The sequence below is a fragment of the Rana temporaria genome, chromosome 1 (genome assembly GCF_905171775.1).
Source record: "Rana temporaria chromosome 1, aRanTem1.1, whole genome shotgun sequence".
NCBI classification, from domain to species: domain Eukaryota; kingdom Metazoa; phylum Chordata; class Amphibia; order Anura; family Ranidae; genus Rana; species Rana temporaria.
The window spans coordinates 200,114,160-200,134,713 of NC_053489.1; the positions used below are offsets into that span (position 1 = coordinate 200,114,160).

Genomic DNA, 20,554 nt, shown 5'->3' on the forward strand with positions numbered 1-20,554 from the left:
TGGCTTCATGTCAAATACTCTCTTCTGTGGACACATGACATGACTGCTTACTGCTCTGGGCTGTCTAGCAGTTTCTGGATTGGTTACCCTCAGTGTGTATATTGGGAAAGTTACCTGCACCCCACTGTCTGGGGCCAGCCTGTAGTGCTTTTTTCAGGTACTGAATACTGCATTACACATTCACCATGGAATATAGTGCAACATATGTAGTTTAGCCACAGGGTGTTGTGCAAGTCCAGGGCTGTACTCCATGTCTATGGTTTCCAAATCCTGAAGACCCCTTTGGGGGCATATGCCAAGTGATGTGCGAAGCCTAGACCTCTAGTAGGCCCAGCGTTGCAGATAAGTTAAGACAGGGTTTCCCTGTATATTTTATACCAGTTCCTGGCCCTTACTAAAACAACCTGCAGTCCCTAGCACATTTTGTGGTTCTGTAGGCAAGGACTTTAGTTTTTATTCACTTTATTGTGGCAACCCCTGCCATTTGTCTCTAAGCAATAGCCTGTTATGACACCTCTCCTATTTACTGACTCTAGTTCCTTCTTAGACGGGCAACATTTGGCATATCTAAGCAGATTTTTCTACCACTATGTCTGAATTCTTTGGAAAACTCTTAGCACTTCCAGTACCTTCGGTTTCCAGAGGCCAAAAAAAGCTGAATGTCCTCTGTTTCTTCTGATTCTGTTCTTAATCCAAAAATGAAACCACCTTCCCTTGATGATATGCTAAAGGATCCTGATTTTGTAGCAGAGTCTGCAGTCTTTTCTTAAAGGGTCACTAAAGGAATTTTTTTTTTGTTGCTAAATAGCTTCCTTTACCTTACTGCAGTCCTGGTTTCATGTCCTCATTGTTAGTTTTGCTCTGATGCTGTTTTTGCTCTGATGTTGCTGTAATCCTCTGTTCTGAACACTTCTTGGTTGTCTGTTTCCTGATGAAAAAAGTCATGGGAGCTTTCTCCCTTTGTTCACTAATCAAGGAGGTGTGATTACTGTGTGTCTAAAACCCCATCAACACCAATCAGTTTCGTTTTAATCATTTTTAAAAGGAATCAGTTAACTATTATGTCTCTATACCCTGTAAACAGTCATTTCAGCAAAAAAAAAAAAAAAATTCCTTTACAACTCCTTTAAGCAGCTGACACTCCAAAGCACTTTGATGACCAGCCCAATTGTGAAAGGATTTTTACTCATCCTAAGCCTTTTGCTGAGATTTATCTTGTAGAAAATGTTTTTGAAAAGTGGACTGTTTAGGTGGTGAATACTGACACTTTAGTTCTCTATAAACACTTTATAGTACCAGTTGAAGATTTTCTGTCTTTTAAGGGGTCTTAAGCCCTTGTAAAGTCCTTCTTTTGCTCCTCCAGCTCTAGCTTTGCAGCCAACTATTGCTGCTATGTCTATTGGCATTTGCACTTGTCTGAATCTGAGACATCCCAAGCCTCTGGGTCCAGTCTGTCATTTTAAAGTGGTACAAAACACTAGTTTCCGTATAAGCGTATCTCTGCCCCCTCCTCACATTTTAATCTGCCAGCTTCTGACCAAAAGAAGGTTATTTTAATTACCTGCCTTGATTCCGCTTTAAGTAAGAGGAGTACAGTGGAACCTCGGATTATGAGTAACGCGGTTAACAAGCGTTTCGCAATACGAGCACTGTATTCCTAAAAATCTGGTTTGTGTGGTTTTTTGAGTGTTGTCTCGCAAAACTAGCAGGATTCAGGCCAAAGCGTTGTGCAGTGCCGCGTTTGGCCTGAGGTGGGGGGGCGCTGGAGCCGAGCAGAGCCGATTGGCGCTGTTCGGAAATGCACGGAAAGACCCAGAGGACAGCTTGGTTGCCCTCAGAAAGGCTTTCCGAGGTTTGCCAAGGTCAGCTAAGCGGTCCTCTGCGTTTCCGTACACTTCCGAGGCTCTCCGGTGCCCCCCGCCTCTGGCCGCATGCGGTATTGCATGCCGTTGAAGTCAATGCGGAACAAATTATTTTCATTTCCATTGACTTTAATGGCGAAACTCACTTTTTCTATGCAAACTTTTTCACAGTCCCGAAGCCAAATGGAATTATCCACCATAAATCTGTAAATACATTTCTTCTTCTAATATTACAGATGCAAATGATAAGATCTGCCATTCGCTTCTAAGACCAGGGTAATTTCCAGCACCAGTAGACATAACAGATGCCTATCTACGCATCCCCATTTTCCCCTCGCATCAATTCTTTCTGCATTTTGCTTTTGGAGACCAACACTTCCAAAATGTAGCGCTACCTTTCAGGCTTTTTCTGCACCTCAAATGTTCACAAAAGTTCTTGCCCTGCTTCTGCCTCTTCCGCAAACCCGGGTATTCATGTCATAGGTTACATAGTAGGTGAGGTTGAAAAAAGACAAGTCCAACCCATGTGTGTGATATGTCAGTATTACCTTGTATATCCCTGTATGTTGTGGTCATTCAGGTGTTTATCTAATAGTTTTTTGAAACTATCGATGCTCCCTACTGAGACCACCACCTGTGGAAGGGAATTCCACATCCTTTCTGCTCTAAAAGTAAAGAACCCTCTACGTAGTTTAAGGTTAAACCTCTTTTCTCCTAATCTTAATGAGTGGCCACATGTCTTGTTAAACTCCCTTCCACAAAAAAGTTTTATCCCTATTGTGGGGTCACCAGTATGGTATTTGTAAATTGAAATCATATCCCCACTCAAGCGTCTCTTCTCCAGAGAAAATAAGTTCAGTGCTCGCACCCTTTCCTCATAGCGAATATCCTCCAGACCCTTTATTGTTACCCTTCTTTGTGCTTGCTCCATTTTCAGTACATCCTTCCTGAGGACTGGTGCCCAGAACTGGACAGCATACTGTAGGTGCAGCCGGCCCAGAGTCTTATAGAGCTGGCGAATTATCGTTTTATCTCCTGGAGTCAATCCCTTTTTAATTCAAGCCAATATTCTGTTTGCTTTATTAGCAGCAGCTTGGCATTGCATGCCATTGCTGAGCCTATCATCTACTAGGACCCTCAGGTCCTTTTTCATTCAGTGTTACAGGCTGGGGTTGGAGTTTAAAACTCTCTGACCGGTTTAAGTGACCTGGTCCCCATAGGAGTCGAAACCTCAACATCCTGCATTTGAGATTGCTCCTACAATAATGGACCTCCCTTCTGCAAGGTCACCCAGCCAGAGTACAGTCTGACCACAGTAGTGGTCTACATAAACCATCAGGTTGCAACTTAAGTCGGGCTACCGCAGAAGAAACAAGTGTTTCTCTCCTTTGGGCCGAAACTCGCATTTCCAGTTCTCTTGCCTATCCAGATTCTTGGACTTTCTAAGCATGGCTGCCCAGATGATGTGAGGATAGTCGGGGTCTGCCTAAAAGCCACAGCCGTTATTAGCAAGACTGAGTCCTTCTTTGTTCTGCAAGTGAGCCCTTGAAAAAAGGCATCCCGATTCCTATTCCACCATTGCTAGGTGAATTGCGAAACTCCTTTGCAGGGCATACACCCCGAGGCACAGTTTCTTTTCCATCGGGCCTGTTGGAGTCTCTTAGGATTTTCAGCATAAACATCTGCCTCACAGATTTGCAAGGCTGCCACCTGGTCCCCTGTAAGGATGAGCTCCGGCGTGTTCGCACAGCGCACGTGCAGAACCCACCAGGAAGTCGGCACGTCGCTGCACTAATTACAGGCAGTGAGACATTGTCCTGATGCGCGGCTGCAGAGATCGGGAAATGTCTCACTGCCTTTGATTAGCACAGCGCTGACTTCCTGGCGGGCTCTGCATACACCTTTTCGAAGTTCTAGCAGGTGGGTGTTCAGGTCTAAGCTGATGTGAGTTTCAGCTGCAAGGTACTTCAGGCTGTGATTTGAGTCTTTTTTTGTTTTAGTTATTTGTTTTCTTGTGGGCCTGTTGGCAGTTCTGTTTGCTGTTTGGGCCATACTATATGATTAGGATATTAGGAATTTTGGCTTGTCTGTGATATATTTTGCAGTTCAGCACAGGACACAGGCCCCTCCCCACTGTGTATTGATCACCCCTTTGTTTGCTAAATGACCTAGAAAACCATGTAGTGGGTTGGTTTTTGCTTTTAAAAAAAGATTCCTGCATCCACACAGGCAAAATAGACACAGGAATCCCAAACCCCAACCCCCCTCCCCCAGCTGGGACAATGTTTTCTGACAACTGGAACTCCCCACTGTCAGATTACACCAATCAGTGCTGCAGCCGCTTGTCTGCAAGCCGCTGATCGAAGGGGGTTTTATAACAGGACCCTTCGCAAGAAGCCGATCGAATGGGGAGGGTGGGGGGGTCTTTATTACGCACAGATTGGAATTCACCTGGACCCTGCTGAAGCAGCTGATTTTCATTCCACGTGCATCCAGCTTAAGAATATGTCATGTCCCTTACTGTACTCCAAGATGAGGAAGTTGCACGTAAGCCAAAATTCCACTTTTGTACTCAAATTGCATTTTCATGTCATCCTATGTTTTTTTTTTCTTTTTCTGTCCTTTCCAGAACAAAGACTTGTCTTTATTTGATTTACTTGGGCTAGAAAATAAAATGACGCAATATGAAGGTCAGCAGCTTCCTAAGCAGAAAATTACTAGAAAGATGATACAGGAAATTTATAGTTCCCCTGAACCTGCACCTCGGCCCAGCCGGGTGAAAATGAAACCAAGCAGGTAGTTGGGTTTTATGGTTTACTACTACTCTAATACCTTCATTTCATCTTTATGTTCAGTTTCTTACAAGTTAATCTTTCCTTTCCTTTCATTTCTTCACTGCTTTGAATTTCAAAGATTGTTTGAGCCAGTCCTCTATGGACAGAAACCTGAAGGACGCACAGTTGCTTTGCCAAGTACAACTGCAACACGTGTAGTTACAACTACTACAACTACAGTTACACAGCAGGGACAAATGAAAAGATCTTCAGTCGCAGCTGCTGTACCACAGGGGATCAAAGGTAAGGGCTGGTCTAGTTTATTTCCTCATAATTAGAATCCTGTCAGAACACCATTTCATTATTTGGTATTATCATTCGATACATGCTGTGGAATTTATCTGCTATCCAAAGTATTTTTAAGGCTTAAGACATCATATGGGTTGTAAAAAAAGTGCTTTTCTAACCAAACATAACAGATGATCCTCGTTTCACTTTGTTACAAACTGGTACTGTATATGGGAGTTCTTATGGTTTAATTTTTTCTATTTAAAAGTAAACTGTAGATGGATATGTAGCAAAACTGTCCCCTGAGATACAGTTGTGCTCATAAGTTTACATACGTTGGTGGAATTTATGATTTCTTGGCCATTTTTTTAGAGAATATAATTGATAACACAAAAACATTTCTTTCACTCATTGTTAGTGTTTGGCTAAAGCCATTTATTATCAATCAACTGTGTTTATTGGCTACAGCAGAATAAAGTGAAGGTTCTGGAGTGGTCATCGCAGTCTCCTGACCTCAATATCATTGAGCCACTCTGGGGAGATCTCAAACATGCAAGACAGCCCAAGAATTTACAGGAACTGGAGGCTTTTTGCCAAGAGGAATGGGCAGCTTTTACCATCTGAGAAGATAAAGAGCCTCATCCACAAATACCACAAAAGACTTCAAGCTGTCAGTGATGTTAAAGGGGGCAATACACTGTATTAAGAACTGGGGTATGTACACTTTTGATCAGGGTCATTTGAGTAGTTTCTGTTGTGATTATGAGTTAAAAAGAGTAAACACAGTTGATTGATAATAAATGGCTTTAGCCAAACACTAACCATCAGTGAAAGAAAAGTTTTTGTGTTATTCATATTCTCTGAAAAATGGCCAATAAATCATACATTCTGTAAACTTCTTAGCACAATTGTATATAATAGTATAATAAAGGTTTTTAATAAATTGCATTCTATGTAGACTTTACGTATCAACAGAGTTTTATGTTTATTTGTACTGGTGTGATTTTGTTTTGTTTCATTACTCCCTTTATTTTTCATATACTTATGTCTGAGCCTTTCATATGGGTAAATTCACAAAAGCCTAGAAAATTGTGTGTGTGTGTGTGTGTGTGTGTGTGTGTGTGTGTGTATATATAATATATAATCTGAGTTACCCCTTGTCACCACCACCTAGTACTGCCACTTCTAGAACACACAGAAGCAGGTGTCATTTTGTGGAGTCCTTGTTATGAAATTTGTTGATCGTAACAAGAAAAGCAGTAAAATGGACCCCCTGCATCCAGAAGCAATAATAGACCCTCCCCCAAGAACATTAAATCCTCCCCAACAATGATAGTTTCCCTTCCAGCAACAATAGACCCCTCCAGCAATAATAGATCCTGCTCAGCAGCAATAGACTCCCCCGCCAGCATTAGTAGATAACAATGACCATCTCTGCACCAGAAAAAACCTTACACCCCAACCCTTAGCAGCTGGAGAATTAAAGCACCCACTAGTATCTTCAATGAATGTTAAAATAAATCGGCGCTACATCAATATAACCAGCGTATACCCCACATGTGCTGGAATAAAGTGTTGCGATATAATGGAATAATAATAAAGCAGCAATTCATTAAACATAAGATAAAAGTGATAAGTGATAAAAAGTCCTTGTGCAAACAATTATAATCCATGTCACACTTCGCAAATCACACATCTTCCATTTCCATGCTAATTGAATAAAAGTCACCAGAGGACCATGATTTCTTATTAGTGAGTCATGGAACACCATATTGAGGTTAGTATGGTAGGTAAAAACATCCAGAACCCCCTTCCCCCACTTATTTTTTTTCCCCCCACCAGGGCTCCCAACTCACAATATATTCTCACATATAGGATAAAGCAACACCTTCAGGTTCTGTCCTCACGGTTGCAACCTCAGTTTATTCCTTAAAGGGGTTGTAAAGGAAATGTATTTATTTATTTTCATAATAAGCATCCTTTACCTGCAGACATTCCTCTTTTCACTTCCTCATTGTTCGTTTTTGCTCAGAAGTTGCTCTATTTCTTCTCTGTTCTGTTCACTTCCTGCTTGTCTGATTTTACTGACCACCGTGATGGGAGGCTTTACTGCGGTGGTCAGTAACGTGCTCACCCCCTCCTGGGAACTACATCTGTGCGGCAGGATGCTCTCTACGTGTTAGAGACTTCAAGGAGGTGTGAATTACTGGGTGTGCCGCAATTCATACTGGGAAATGTAGTTCTTACATGAACGAGCGATGCAAACCAGGAAGTGAATGAGCGAACAGAAACTAGAACGCCGGAGGTGATATAGATGAAGGAATTTATTAGGTATTTACTTGTTTTTTAACAGAATCATTACACTATTCTGTCTGTCTACCTTGCAGACATAAATTTTAGTCAAAACATTTTTTTCCTTTAGTGACCCTTTTAAGTTTTGCTACACTCATTCACACAACACCTGCATAAAAAAAAAAAAAAAAAAAAAGGAGGTGCTCCGTGATGTGATATTGTCAAACAATAGCGCTTTATTATTAAAGTGATATACTCACACAAAACTTCAGCCTGAGGAAGTTTTGATTATGAAACACATTGAGCTGAAGTGATGACCTACGCTGGTGATGCCATAATTTATCAGAATTCCTACGTGAAGGAAATGGGCTGTGATTTTACAGTTTTACGTATGTTAGCAGGCCTGGTGGGGAAAAAAGGAGTCATCTGGATGTTTCACCTACCTTGCTTACTTGCAAATATCATTCTGTGAATCACTTAGTATTAAGGGGTCATGGTCATCTGGTAAGCCTTTCATTCATTTAAATGAACACTGAGCATGAAGATGCCTTTTTATCACTTATCAAGTTTATTGTATTGCATTTTTATATTCCATTAGGTTGCTTCACTCCGCTTTATTGCAACATGTGTGAGATATATGCTGTTTTTTTATTGATGTAATGCTGGTTTATATTTGGTTTAGCAACAATACACCCCCCCCCCCCCACACACGCACACACTAGAAACAATAGACGTCTCCTAGCAAAATAGACCCCCCCACAACATCGGTTCCCCCTCAGGCAACAGTAGACCCTCCCAGCATCCCTGCACCCTCGACAGTAGATGCCCCAGTAGCCAGCATCAATAAACCCTCCAGCATATACACTAGCAATCCATGGCAGTACATAAACTCAGTGCTGAAGATGCCTGACCAGCACGTTCCCACTGAAAATAAAGGTGTGTGTGTGTGTGTGTGTGTGTGTGTGTGTGTGTGTGTGTGTATATATATATATATATATATATATATATATATATATATATATATATATATATATATCCCCCCCAATCAGCCGTAACATTTAACCATTCACAGGTTAAGTGAAAATAACATTGATGATTATCTTGTTAAAATGGCATTTGAAAGTCTGTGGATTTAATCATATAATAGGCAGCATGTATACATGTTGTCCTTTTTAAGCTGACGTGTTTTGAAAGCAGAAAAAAATTTGGCATTGCAGTTTTTGTGCATGTGGCTGCATAACCGTAGATTGGTCAGGGTGCCTATGCTGACCCATATCCAAAACCAACTGGGCCTGTGTGTGTGTGTGTATGTGTGTGTGTGTGTGTGTGTGTGTGTGTGTATATATGTATATGTATATATATATATATATATAATAATTTTTTTTTTTTCATTAATTGTATCAGAGCCTGGATACACTTTTGCCTATGTGAATAGGCTGTTAAAAACTTAAGTAAACCTGTACTCACTTTGACCACAGTAAAGGGGCTACAGACTTTGAAGAGCACCAAAGAGAGCCCTGATACCTCCACAATGTCAATCTAAACTTCATTTAAGCTTGAGCCTGCCTGCTGCAGCTAACATTTGATCCATAAGTATGGACAATAGTAAGGCCTCTTTCAGACTGGGGCGGGAGCTGCGGTGGCGGTATAACGCCGCTAAAAATAGCGGCGCTATACCGCCGGAATTGCCGCGGGTATCAGCCGCTAGCGGTGCGGTATTAACCCCCGCTAGCGGCCGATAAAGAGTTAATATCGCCCGCAATGCGCCTCTATAGAGGCGCATTGCGGGCGGTATTGCCGCGGTTCCCATTGTTTTCAATGGGAAGGAGCGGTGAAGGAGCGGTATACATGCCGCTCCTCTCACCGCTCCAAAGATGCTGCTGACAGGAGATTTTTTTGTCTCCCGCCAGCGCATCGCCTCAGTGTGAAAGCCCTCGGGCTTTCACATTGAGTCTGCAGTGAAGGAGTTTTTCAGGCGGGATAGCAGCGCTATTTTTAGCGCTTTACCGCCTGAAAAACTCCTCAATGTGAAAGGGGCCTAAGGTGGAAGGGGTTTGCTGAGATTGACATGAGCTGCTGAAGATGTGTATTAATCATCACTGTGAGGCTGTTGGGTGCTCTGCAAAGTATCAAAATCTGTATGCCGAACCCCTTATATGTATTTTTAGATCAAAATGTCTTAGTTTTTATTACGTTTTCTATGATGGTGCCTGTAAGTCTTGGCACTGATAAATATCCGTATGTTGTATGCAGGATTTCCTTATCTAATAAGCAATGTCATTCTCAGTACCTATTACCCAGGGTCAAACCACACATGTCTCTCTGGGAGTTCCTAGGCCTCAGGCACCAGCAACCTTTGCAGCTGCCCCTTCAGTGAGGCAACTGAGTCAGGCTCAGACTTCTCAGCATGCTGTCCAGCAGAATGTTCTGTCTCCAAGGCTGGTGCTCAGTTCTCAGGCCAGGCTTCCAAGTAAGTTGTATCCCATGAAGCCTCCATAATTTTAAATGGCTGTTCTAATAACACATGCATGCAGAAACCTGCATACCTTGACAGAACCCCAGAATCCATTATCGCACCGAGGTGCTATTCATTTTTAATCTTGCAGCTGATTTACAGCTGCCCCACCTTCTGATAGAAATAAAAATCAACAATATTTATTTAAACATATTTAAATTCTGAGCACAGCGTGCTTTCTCCAAAAGCCAAACTTGTTTCTATTTAAGTCGGCTTTAACACTAAGCATATACAATAATTCTGTGATGTAATTTTTTTAAAGGGAAACTGTCACAATAGTATTATGGAAGCTACTATTGCTTTTTTGGAATTGGAAGCTGCTTGTACTGTTGTTCTCCTAGTGAGTCAAAGATCTGATATGAGTATGCAGCCAGTAATATCCTGTTTCCATAGTTGCATGCTTTTAGTGTGAGGGGCTTACTGAGTTTTGAATCGAAGGTGAAGGTAACACCCCCTTTCTTCTTTCCCTGAACTTATGCCTTCAACAATAACTTGGCAGTGATTGCTCCAATACTTTTAAAAGATTCCCTTTAAATGACATTTTATTGCATTCCTATTGTAATATTTTTCAACTATTACTTGTCAACTATTTGAATAGACATTTATAATGTTCTGCCAAGCTATGTAAACTATAACATTTCTACTAAGGTACTTATAAAGGTGATTAGTATCTTAACTATACATTTCTTTCAAACATAACTGTGCCACATTTTGTTTTAATTTTCTTTGACATGGTTACTGCTTAACTTGTTTTCTGATCTGAAACCTTTGTGCTGTTCCTGCTTGTTTTGGTCTTCACAGGTGGTGAAGTTGTAAAAATTGCTCAGCTGGCTACAGCTGGGGCAGGCCAGGGGCGAATCCCTCAGCCTGAAACTCCAGTCACCCTACAGTTTCAAGGAAACAAATTCACCCTGTCTCAGAGCCAATTGCGTCAACTTACTGCTGGCCAGCCATTACAGCTACAAGGTAACCTCCCGAATAGTCACACATGCAAAACACATGATTATTGTTCTAAGTCTATATTTGTTTTGGTTAAAGGGTAGTATTTGCTTTCACTGTGAAATGGACCCCTGGTTTAGAATCTTCTGTGTTGTTCAATGAAAGGGTAAACACTGTTGTGCTATTTTCATGAAATTAAAGCGGTGGTTCCCCTAAAAATAAAATTTTAACATTGCTTTTCCCAAATAAATTACGATTCGAATCGGCCGGTTTTATTAAAAAAAAAAGGTCCGTACATACCGTTTGTTATATTCGTTCCCACCGCCACTTCCGGGTACGATGCTGGCGGTGGGCGTTCCTAATTGATGGACAGGCATCCGACCGACGCATACATCGCGTCACGAGATGCCGAAAGAAGCCGAACGTCGGTGCGGCTCTATACGGCGCATGCGCACCGACGTTCGGCTTCTTTCGGCATCTCGTGACGCGATGTATGCGTCGGTCGGATGCCTGTCCATCAATTAGGAACGCCCACCGCCAGCATCGTACCCGGAAGTGGCGGTGGGAACGAATATAACAAACGGTATGTACGGACCTTTTTTTTTTAATAAAACCGGCCGATTCTAATCGTAATTTATTTGGGAAAAGCAATGTTAAAATTTTATTTTTAGGGGAACCACCGCTTTAAGCAGGGATGACTTTAAACACTTCAGCCCCAGGAGATTTTACCCCCTTTATGACCAGGCCATTTTTGCGATATGACACTCTGTTGCTTTAACTGACAATGGTGAGGTAATGCGACGCTGAACTTAAATAAAATTTGTGTTCCTTTTTTTCCACAAATAGTGCTTCCATTTGGTGTTATTTGATTACCTCTGCGGTTTGTATTTTTTGGGCTATAAACATAGTTTTGGAAAAAAATAAATATTTTTTTACTTTTTGCTATAAAACATACCCAATAAAAAAAAAAAAATGTTTTTCATCAATTTAGACCAATGTGTATACTGCTGCATATTTTTGGTAAAAAAATCCCAATAAGCGTATATTGATTGTTTTGCGCAAAAGTTATAGCGTCTACAAACTTTGGGATATATTTGTGGAATTTTCTATTTATTTATTTTTACTAGTAATGTCGTTGATCATCAATTTTTGCAGGCCTGCGACATTGTGGCGGACAAATCTGACAAAAAGTGTCACTCTGATTGGTGCTATAAAAATGCACTATCACTGTACAAATGACACTGGCAGGGAGTGGGTTAACAATAGGGGCAATAAAAGGGTTAAATGTGTCCTTAGGGGGTGCTTTCTGACTGTGGGGGAAGATCTCCTAACTGGTAGATAAGATCTCCATTTTCCCCCCTGACTAGGGTGACCACATTTTTAAACTGCCATTCAGGGACGATTTTGGTGGGACCTTTCTAGGATACAAATGAAATCTGTGTATCCGGACTAAGGGTCTGTTTATACCAGAATGCTGTGAGGGAATCCTGCGTTTTGTGTGCATTTCAAAATGCACTCCCATAGCAATCTGTAGTGGGTGTCAACTTAACCTCTTTACACTTTGCCTCCTGGCACACATGATCCAAAAACTCCTGATCGCTTGCAGCAATCGCAAGCTTTTGCTTAGACGCCGGTAACTGTGAAGGGGGTGCTCAGGGCGTGCGCTCTCAGCACATCGCTACTGATCGCAATTCATTCAACTATGTGACCTCTCTGTGCCAAGGCCCAGGCACAGAGAAGCTGCATATTTGTGTGTGGCCGGGGCCAAGGGGTTAATGACTACCCAAATGCAGGTAGAAAATGCAGTGTTTGCCTGCACCAGAATGTATGATCAGCTCAGCAGTACCATGCGATCCAGTTGCTGTGCGTTTTGTAAAGTAGCGCATGCACAGCTCTTGGTGCAGACCGACATGGTTTCAGCCCATTCAAATGAAAGGGCTGAAATCACACAGAACCTGGAAGGTATGTGAATCGCAAAGGAACACAGAGCGTGTTCCTATGTGATTTGTGGTGTGAACCGGCCCTGAGTCTTGGAGCCCATTGCTGAAAAAAGGTCAGGCACTTGGCTTCATCAACTTGCCTGACAGGGGGGGTACTGGCACCCGGAGCAATTGCCCTGAATCTCTAGCAAAGTTTCCAGATGGTGCAATTGTCCCCTCAATAGCAGCCAGTTTGTCTTTGAAGATGGGGAGGGGGGCAAGTTGTCAAAGAAGAATACTTGCAGTGATTTTGGGGGATAAGAGCATGCTGTATGTGCTAGGGGGGCACACTTTGGGAGGGGAGAGAAATTGTGCTGGAAGGAGGGGTTGAATAAAAAACAATTTCTCTCCCCTCCTAAAGTGCCCCCTAGCACATACAGCATGCTCCTATCCCCCAAAATCACTGTAAGTATTATTTTTTGACAACTTGCCCCCTGTCTCTGTGTCTCCTTCTCCTTCTGCAAGTGCCAAGCATTAAGATTGTGTACTAACCTCAGATCAGCATGTCCTGTCCTCCTGTTGAGTGCAGTGTCCATTTTCCTCCCCCTCTCGTGACATCTGAGCCAAGAAGACGGGGGGGACTTCAGTCCGTGTGTTAGTGTGAGGTGGGCAGGAGAGGGGGGAGGAAGTGAGAGGGAGAGATGCCTCGCAGCTGTGGGAACAGAAACACCCCACAGCCAAGCAGCAAGCCAGTCACTGGAGCGGAGGTGAGAGAACCAGCATGACTCCCCAGCAGCACTAGCGTGGAGGAGGAGGAAGTGAAATCCTCCTCCCGCTTACAACGTGGGCAGTGACGTCACTTGTTGCCAGACGCCAAGCGTGTATAGCAACCAGTGATGAGGTGGAGCCAGAGCCAGCACTATTTCGGCTCGGCCCTCCCCTGTTCCCAAACTGTCACTTTCATTGCGGGACACTGTATTGTCCCGCAATGAAGGTGTCCGGGACCAGGGACAAATATGTACATTACAGGACAATCTCGGGCAGACCGGGACACGTGGTCACCCTACCCCTGACAGAACTGGCGGTCTACCATGTTTACATTGGCAGACTGACGTTCTGCCTTTCCTGAGACTGGCCGGTGGGACCTGCTAATTGGCTCCAGCTGTGCCCAGTCACAACGGGTCGCCCCAGACCCCGTGCATGAAATCGGGTACCCGATTTCTCACAGGAAGGCCGCCCTGCCGCAGTATATCTGCATGGGGTGGTCCAGAAGTGGTTAACTGGAGTAATTGTGCACCATAGGCAGTTTTCACTTGATTGTGACATTGTTCGAGTTCAATTTTTTTTATAAAATTACAGGATGCCACAAGCAGATTTCCACTTTTTTTTAAACGTAATATTCTTTAAACTATTGCCTTTTATTTAGGGGTTGTAGAGGTTTTGCTAACACCAAATAAGGATTCTATCACCGGTATGCAAATAAAGATAGAATTTCAGTTGGCGTCCTAATAAGTGTAATATCATTTGAACTATGCAGTATTTCCATTGAAAATAGCTTGTACCTTTTACCGGTAAGTTTTTGACTTTATTATGCAGCAGCTGTATGATGTTGGAAAACCCCCACCTCTTAAGCCGTGTACACACTAGTTTTTTTTTTTTCGGGAGCCACTGTACTAACCAACCCTGCATGTCTCCGGTCGGGAGCCACTGGACTAACCATGCGAGGTTAGTCCAGCGATCTCCCCCGCTGAGCTGTTGTGTTCTGACAGGGGGGTGGCTCCCCACCAGAACACTCTGATCAGCACTCTCTGCCATTGGCTGGGAGTCGGTCGGCTGCTGGTTTACCAGCATTCACATCCGACAGAAGCCATCTGAACGGCTGGCCTCTGTTGGACAGACCAACATACACATGGGCAGAATGTTGGCCAGTATTTTTTGTACCGGCAAATGTCTCCCGACATTCTGTGTGTGTGTGTGTGTGTGTATGTGTGTGGGCTTAAGGGGTTCATCCCAGTGAGCCAGTCTGATCACACAGCCACTGGGAGGCACAGTGACGATGCGTCTTGTTTATGTGGCTTCATCGGAAATGGCTTCCAGTGCATTCCCAACACATCTTGTTTGAACGAGCCATTATTCTTGCTTTTTTTTTTTTTTATTATTATTATTTTTTAGTTTTATAGCTATTCTTGCTTAACACCTTTAAGGCAGAGTAATTGTTTTTTACCTTTTCTGGGGACTTCCTTTTAGAAAGGGCATCTTTCAGGGAAAAAAACGGCATAAAAACTTTTATAGAAGCTGGCATATTTTGACTGATTCTAGTGCGCTGATGTCCTATGCATTGAGCTTAACAGGCGCTTTGATCTTTGTTTATTCTAGGTAACGTTCTGCAGATTGTTTCTGCTCCGGGCCAGTACCTGCGCACTCAAGGGTCTGTTGTTCTTCCATCTGTGCCACAGAGTGCAGCTGCTAATGCCATAAGAAACCAAGCCCAAGTGGGAGCTCCTCAACCTACTAATGTGCCATCAGCTGGTAAGGCGGTAGTGGTAGATTTCTGTTTTTATGTGTGTAACAATTATTGTCCTATCTGTCCTATTCTAGGATTTGTGTAGAACAGCTCATAAGATTTCTATTCCACTTTTGTGTATTGGACCCTACTGCTAATTCAGTCTTGCTCTCTCTGATCCCATTGAAAATGTATCACTTCAGAAAGTAGGGTTGTAATCTCTGCAGCAGGGATATATATATAGATACAAAGACACCAGATCTAGCCTTCCCTGTCTGAACTAAAACATGTTATCATAATCCTACAGTGCAGGATAGTCACCAACACTGGGTTATAGGCTTCTACCTTAAGGTGATTTGACACTGACAAAGCTTTTAGATGCCCCTGCTCCCTCCTAACCCCCTTTTTTTTCAGCCTGCTCTGGTCCTGTTACGTGATCCGCTGTCAGTCAGTGGCAGCTGCAGGGTAGGGGAGAGAGCACTTGACAATTGCTACTAAAGCCTGGAACGGTGACATCACCCATAGATTCCTGTAATCCATCCTTTGTCAGCGCTCCCTCCTCTCTCCTGCAGCCACTGCTTTCGGATCACATGACAGGAGCGGGCTTAAATGGGTATTTATACGGTGTGTATCTTTTTTACACAGGTTAGTTGGCATAACTGTTAGGATAGGGAAAGGGGACATTTTAAGGCTAGTTAGGTTTAAGCTGGAATTCTAATTTAACAGTTCTTATTTACTTTGAATTCTTCAGTAAACCTCTTCATTGCCTTCTGTTATAGACTGCCCCTTTTAGAGGTTATTTCCCTTCCCAAATAATTTTGGCATCCTTATAGCTCTTGAACTATCTCTAGAGATAACGTGGAACTAAAGTTTTGCTGTAAAAAACAGCGAGGAAGGCAAGCTTTTTTTGCTGAATAGTCTCTTCATCAGTAAAATGCCCCTACCTGCCTGCTCGCTGTTGTCTCAGGCGCCATAAACTGAGTTTCATATGCGGCACTCAGAAGAAGATGCTGGCAAGTGACCATTGGACAGGTAAGTATTACTACCTTTTAGTTCATTTTAACCACTTAACCCCCGGACCATATTGCTGGTCAAAGACCAGAGCACTTTTTGCGATTCGGCACTGCGTCGCTTTAACTGACAATTGCGCAGTCGTGCGACGTGGCTTCCAAACAAAATTAGCGTCCTTTTTCCCCCACAAATAGAGCTTTCTTTTGGTGGTATTTGATCACCTCTGCGGTTTTTAGTTTTTGAGCTATAAACAAAAATAGAGCGACAATTTTGATTTTTTTTTTATATTTTTTGCTATAATAAATATCCCCCAAAAATATATATAAAAAAAACAAAATCGCAATAAGCGTTTGATTGGTTTGCGCAAAAGTTATAGCGTTTACAAAATAGGGGGTTGTTTTATGGCATTTTTATTAATATTTTTTTTTTTTTACTAATTATGGCGGCGATCGGCGATTTTTTTTTTTTTTTTTTTCAGTACTGCGACATTATGGCGGACACTTTTGACAAATTTTTGGGACCACTGGCATTTTTATAGCGATCAGTGCTATAAAAATGCATTGGATTACTATAAAAATGCCACTAGCAGGGAAGGGGTTAACACTAGGGGGCGGGGAAGGGGTTAAGTATGTTCCCTGGGTGTGTTCTAACTGTAGGGGGGAGTGGGACTGACTAGGGGAAATGACTGATCGCTGTTTATACATTGTATGAACAGGCGGCCAGGCATTTCTCCCCTGACAGGACCGGGAGCTGTGTGTTTACACACACAGCTCCCGGTCCTCGCTCTGTAACAAGCGATCGCGTGTGCCCGGCGGCGATCGCGCCTGCCGGGCACGGGAGTCGGGGGCGCGCGCGCGCCTTTAATGGCTGCTGGGCGAGGTGACGTATAGCTACGTGCTCTCGCCCAGCAGAGCCGACTTGCCGGCGTATAACTGCAGCGGCTGGTCGGCAAGCAGTTAACTGAGTCATCCTCTTGTTAATTGCTTTCATAGGGGAGTTTTAACTGACATACGTAATAGTGTTTGCTGTTCTTAAAGTTAATGTAATCTTTGTTTTATTTACAGCTCTTATAACTGCCAAAAGCACGCAACCTGCAGTAGATCCAGCTACAAAATCTGCTCCAGCTTCACATTCCCAGGTGTGTGTGTGTGTGTGTGTGTGTGTGTGTGTGTATATATATGTATGTGTGTGTGTGTATAGATTATATATATATATATATATATATATTTAAGATGTAGTTTAGACCCCTTTCACACTGAGGCCCTTTACAGGCTTATTTGCACTAAAAAATAGCGCCTGTAAAGCGCTTGTAAACTGCCTCTTCTGCGGCTCCAGTGTGAAAGCCCCAGTGCTTTCACAATGGGGCGGTGCACTTCGTGGGGAAGCAAAAATTCCTGCAAGCAGCATCTTTGGTGTATAAACCGCTCCTCCACCGCCCCTGCCCATTGAAATGAATGGGCGCCGCTTTCGAAGCGCTTTGAAAGCGGCCCTAAGCGGCTGCTTGTAACCCACTTTTTAACCCCTTCTGGGTGGTTAAAAGCACCCCGCTAGCAGCGCCTTACTGCTAAAGCCCACACCGCCCCAGTGAGAAAGGGGTCTTGTAAAGAGGCTTTCAAATTGAGAACTTCTAGTTGTGGTCATAGCTTCCAGAAAATGATTTGTCTGCATAAAAACTGTAAAACTGGAATTCAGCTTGTGCTATGTATTTTTCCAACATTGCCTGTGTTGTAGTTTTTTCAGCTTATTGACAAAAACTGAAGATTATACCTTCACTTTATATTTACATTTTATTTGCTATACTGCTTTTCTTTAAAAAAAAAAAATTGCGCTGCAGTAATTTTTAATCCACAACATCCCCATCGTAAAGCTCCTTATAGCCATTGTGATTGTTTTCCTATCCTTTTACCTTTTTTATTTCTTTGTACTATTTTGGAATTTATTTTATTATACAAAGGTATATTGACTGTGTGTGTACATTATTTTCCCTGCTTTCACTGTCAACCTGATATGTATCTTAAAGCGGTGGTTCCCCTAAAAATAAAATGTTGACATCGCATTTAGCAAATAAATTACAGTTAGAATCTGGTTGTTTTATTTAAAAAATACCTCCGTACGTATCGTTTCCATTATTCGGTCCCACCGCCACTTCCGGGTACGATGCAGGCGGTGGGCGTTCCTAATTGATTGACAGGCATCCGAACGACGCATCCATCGCGTCACGAGATGCCGGAAAAAGCCGAACGTTGGTGCGCATGCGCCGTATAGAGCCGCACCGACGTTCGGCTTTTTTCGGCATCTCGTGACGCGATGGATGCGTTTTTAGGGGAACCACCGCTTTAATATGGCTTTCAAGTGAATTACTTTTCTAAATTTTCTATTCAAACAGGAATCTACAGAAGACAAGCAGCGTTCATTAAGAGAGCGCCTGGATAGACTCTTCAGCTGCAATGAACGACGGTGTGGGCGAGTTCCTGTATATGGGACAGACCTCTTATCACTGTTTACCTTGCGTTATCCTGATACGCGGCCTTTCATGTTGAATACACAGTGGAGCTGGACTGGATCAGTACACTGCGCAATCTCGTCTCAATCTCCCGAGAACTCCAACGATCCATTGCGACACCTTATCCTGAGCATAAAGCAGCAGGAAACCGTCATGGAACTTATTGCTAAAAGGTAAATTGCATTGTGGTCTCCTAATTTCCAACCATTAATCAGTAGCACAATTAATTGGTGTTGTGTTCTTTTTTGTATTAGTAAACCATTTGAAACAGAACCCCCTTCTGAATTACAATATTATGTATTTACGATCAGTTTTTTTATTCCCATATCTTCTAGCACTGTAAAATCATAACCAGGTAGCCATTGCTACTCTGTCTATACCTTAATCTTGCAGTACAGGACACAGAGCTTTACATGCAGATTACTTTCAGGTGATTGGATACTGGCAAAAAAATTGCTAGTGAACACTCGTATAACCCCACACACTCTGTGAGACCCCACTTTTGGCCTGAGCTCTTTAGCAGTGGAAAGGTACCCCTTGGTGTTACCAGTTGGGAACTATACCAGCCTGTGATGTTTGCTCTGGGTACTGGATCCTGCGTTAAATGTTCACTTTGTTATGAAGTGCAAAGCAGGGTGTTTTACACTACCAGGTCTTTTGTCCATCTCTTTGGTACCCAGACCCACCGTGTTGAGCAAAGCCTGGACCAATAATGCCACGTACAGACGACAGGTTTTCCCGTTGAATAAAAAACCGATGGTTTTCCCGACGAAATTCCTCTCAAGCCTGCCTTCCATACACACGGTCACACAAAAGTCCGGTGAACTTTTGACTGCCAAGAACGCAGGAAAAAATGATCCTGCTCTTCTTTTTTTTTTTTTCTTTTTTTTCAGTTTTCCCGTCGGAAAAATTGCGATGGAGCATACACACGGTCGGAATTCCTGGCCAAAAGCTCTCATCACAGTTTTTTAGACGGGAAAACCGATCGTGTGTACAAGGTATTACAGGCTCAGTGATGTGGATAAAGAAAGACAGGATTTCCCTGTATTCTGAACTGGTTCCTAGGTATTAACCACTTGCCCACTGGGCACTTAAAACCCCTTTCTAACCGGGCCAATGTTCAGCTTTCAGTGCTCCCACACTTTGAATGACAATTACTCAATCTTCAACACTGTACCCACATTTTTGTCCTTTTTTTCACACAAATAGAGCTTTTTTTTGGTGGTATTTAACCACTTAAGACCTGGACCAAAATGTAGCTAAAGGACCCAGCCAGGTTTTGCGATTCGGCACTTCGTCGCTTTAACTGACAATTGCGTGGTTGTGCAAAGTGGCTATAAACAAAAATAGAGCGACAATTTTGAAAAAAAATGCAATATTTTTTTTTACTTTTTGCTATACAAAATATCCCCCAAAAATATATATATATAAAAAAAAATTCCTCAGTTTAGGCTGATACGTATTCTTCTACCTATTTTTTGTAAAAAAAATAAGCGTTTATCGGTTGGTTTGCTCAAAATTTATAGCGTTTACAAAATAGGGGATAGTTTTATTGCATTTTTATAAAAAAAAATGTTTTACTACTAATGGTGGCGATCAGTGTGTTTACAACTGTAGGGGGGTGTGGCTGTAGGAATGACGTCATCGATCGAGTCTCCCCTATAAAGGGGATCACTCGATCGATGCAGCGCCATAGTGAAGCACGGGGAAGCCGTGTTTACATACGGCTCTCCCCGTTCTTCAGCTCCGGGGAGCGATCGCGACGGAGCGGCTATAAACAAATAGCCGCGCCGTCGTCCCGGATCGCTCCCCGAGGGAACCCGACCGCCGCGTGTAGCGGGGGGGGTCCCGATCGGACCCCCGACCCACGTCTAGGCAGGGACGTACAGGTACGCCAATGTGCCTGTACGTGCCATTCTGCCGACGTATATGTACATGCGGCGGTCGG

General features: G+C 42.9%; 1 protein-coding gene across 3 annotated transcripts in view; it reads left to right on the forward strand.

The window, feature by feature from the left end:
- The window catches only part of LOC120935633 (E1A-binding protein p400-like), a 164,386-nt gene that overhangs the window by 53,340 nt on the left and 90,492 nt on the right, over positions 1–20,554 (forward strand). For all 3 annotated transcript variants that reach the window (XM_040347686.1, XM_040347691.1, XM_040347688.1), the window contains exons 19-25: positions 4,492–4,658; positions 4,776–4,939; positions 9,504–9,686; positions 10,533–10,697; positions 14,966–15,118; positions 17,168–17,241; positions 18,490–18,779. In XM_040347686.1, coding sequence (XP_040203620.1) covers positions 4,492–4,658; positions 4,776–4,939; positions 9,504–9,686; positions 10,533–10,697; positions 14,966–15,118; positions 17,168–17,241; positions 18,490–18,779 — 1,196 coding nt within the window. The remainder of the gene's footprint in view (positions 1–4,491; positions 4,659–4,775; positions 4,940–9,503; positions 9,687–10,532; positions 10,698–14,965; positions 15,119–17,167; positions 17,242–18,489; positions 18,780–20,554) is intronic.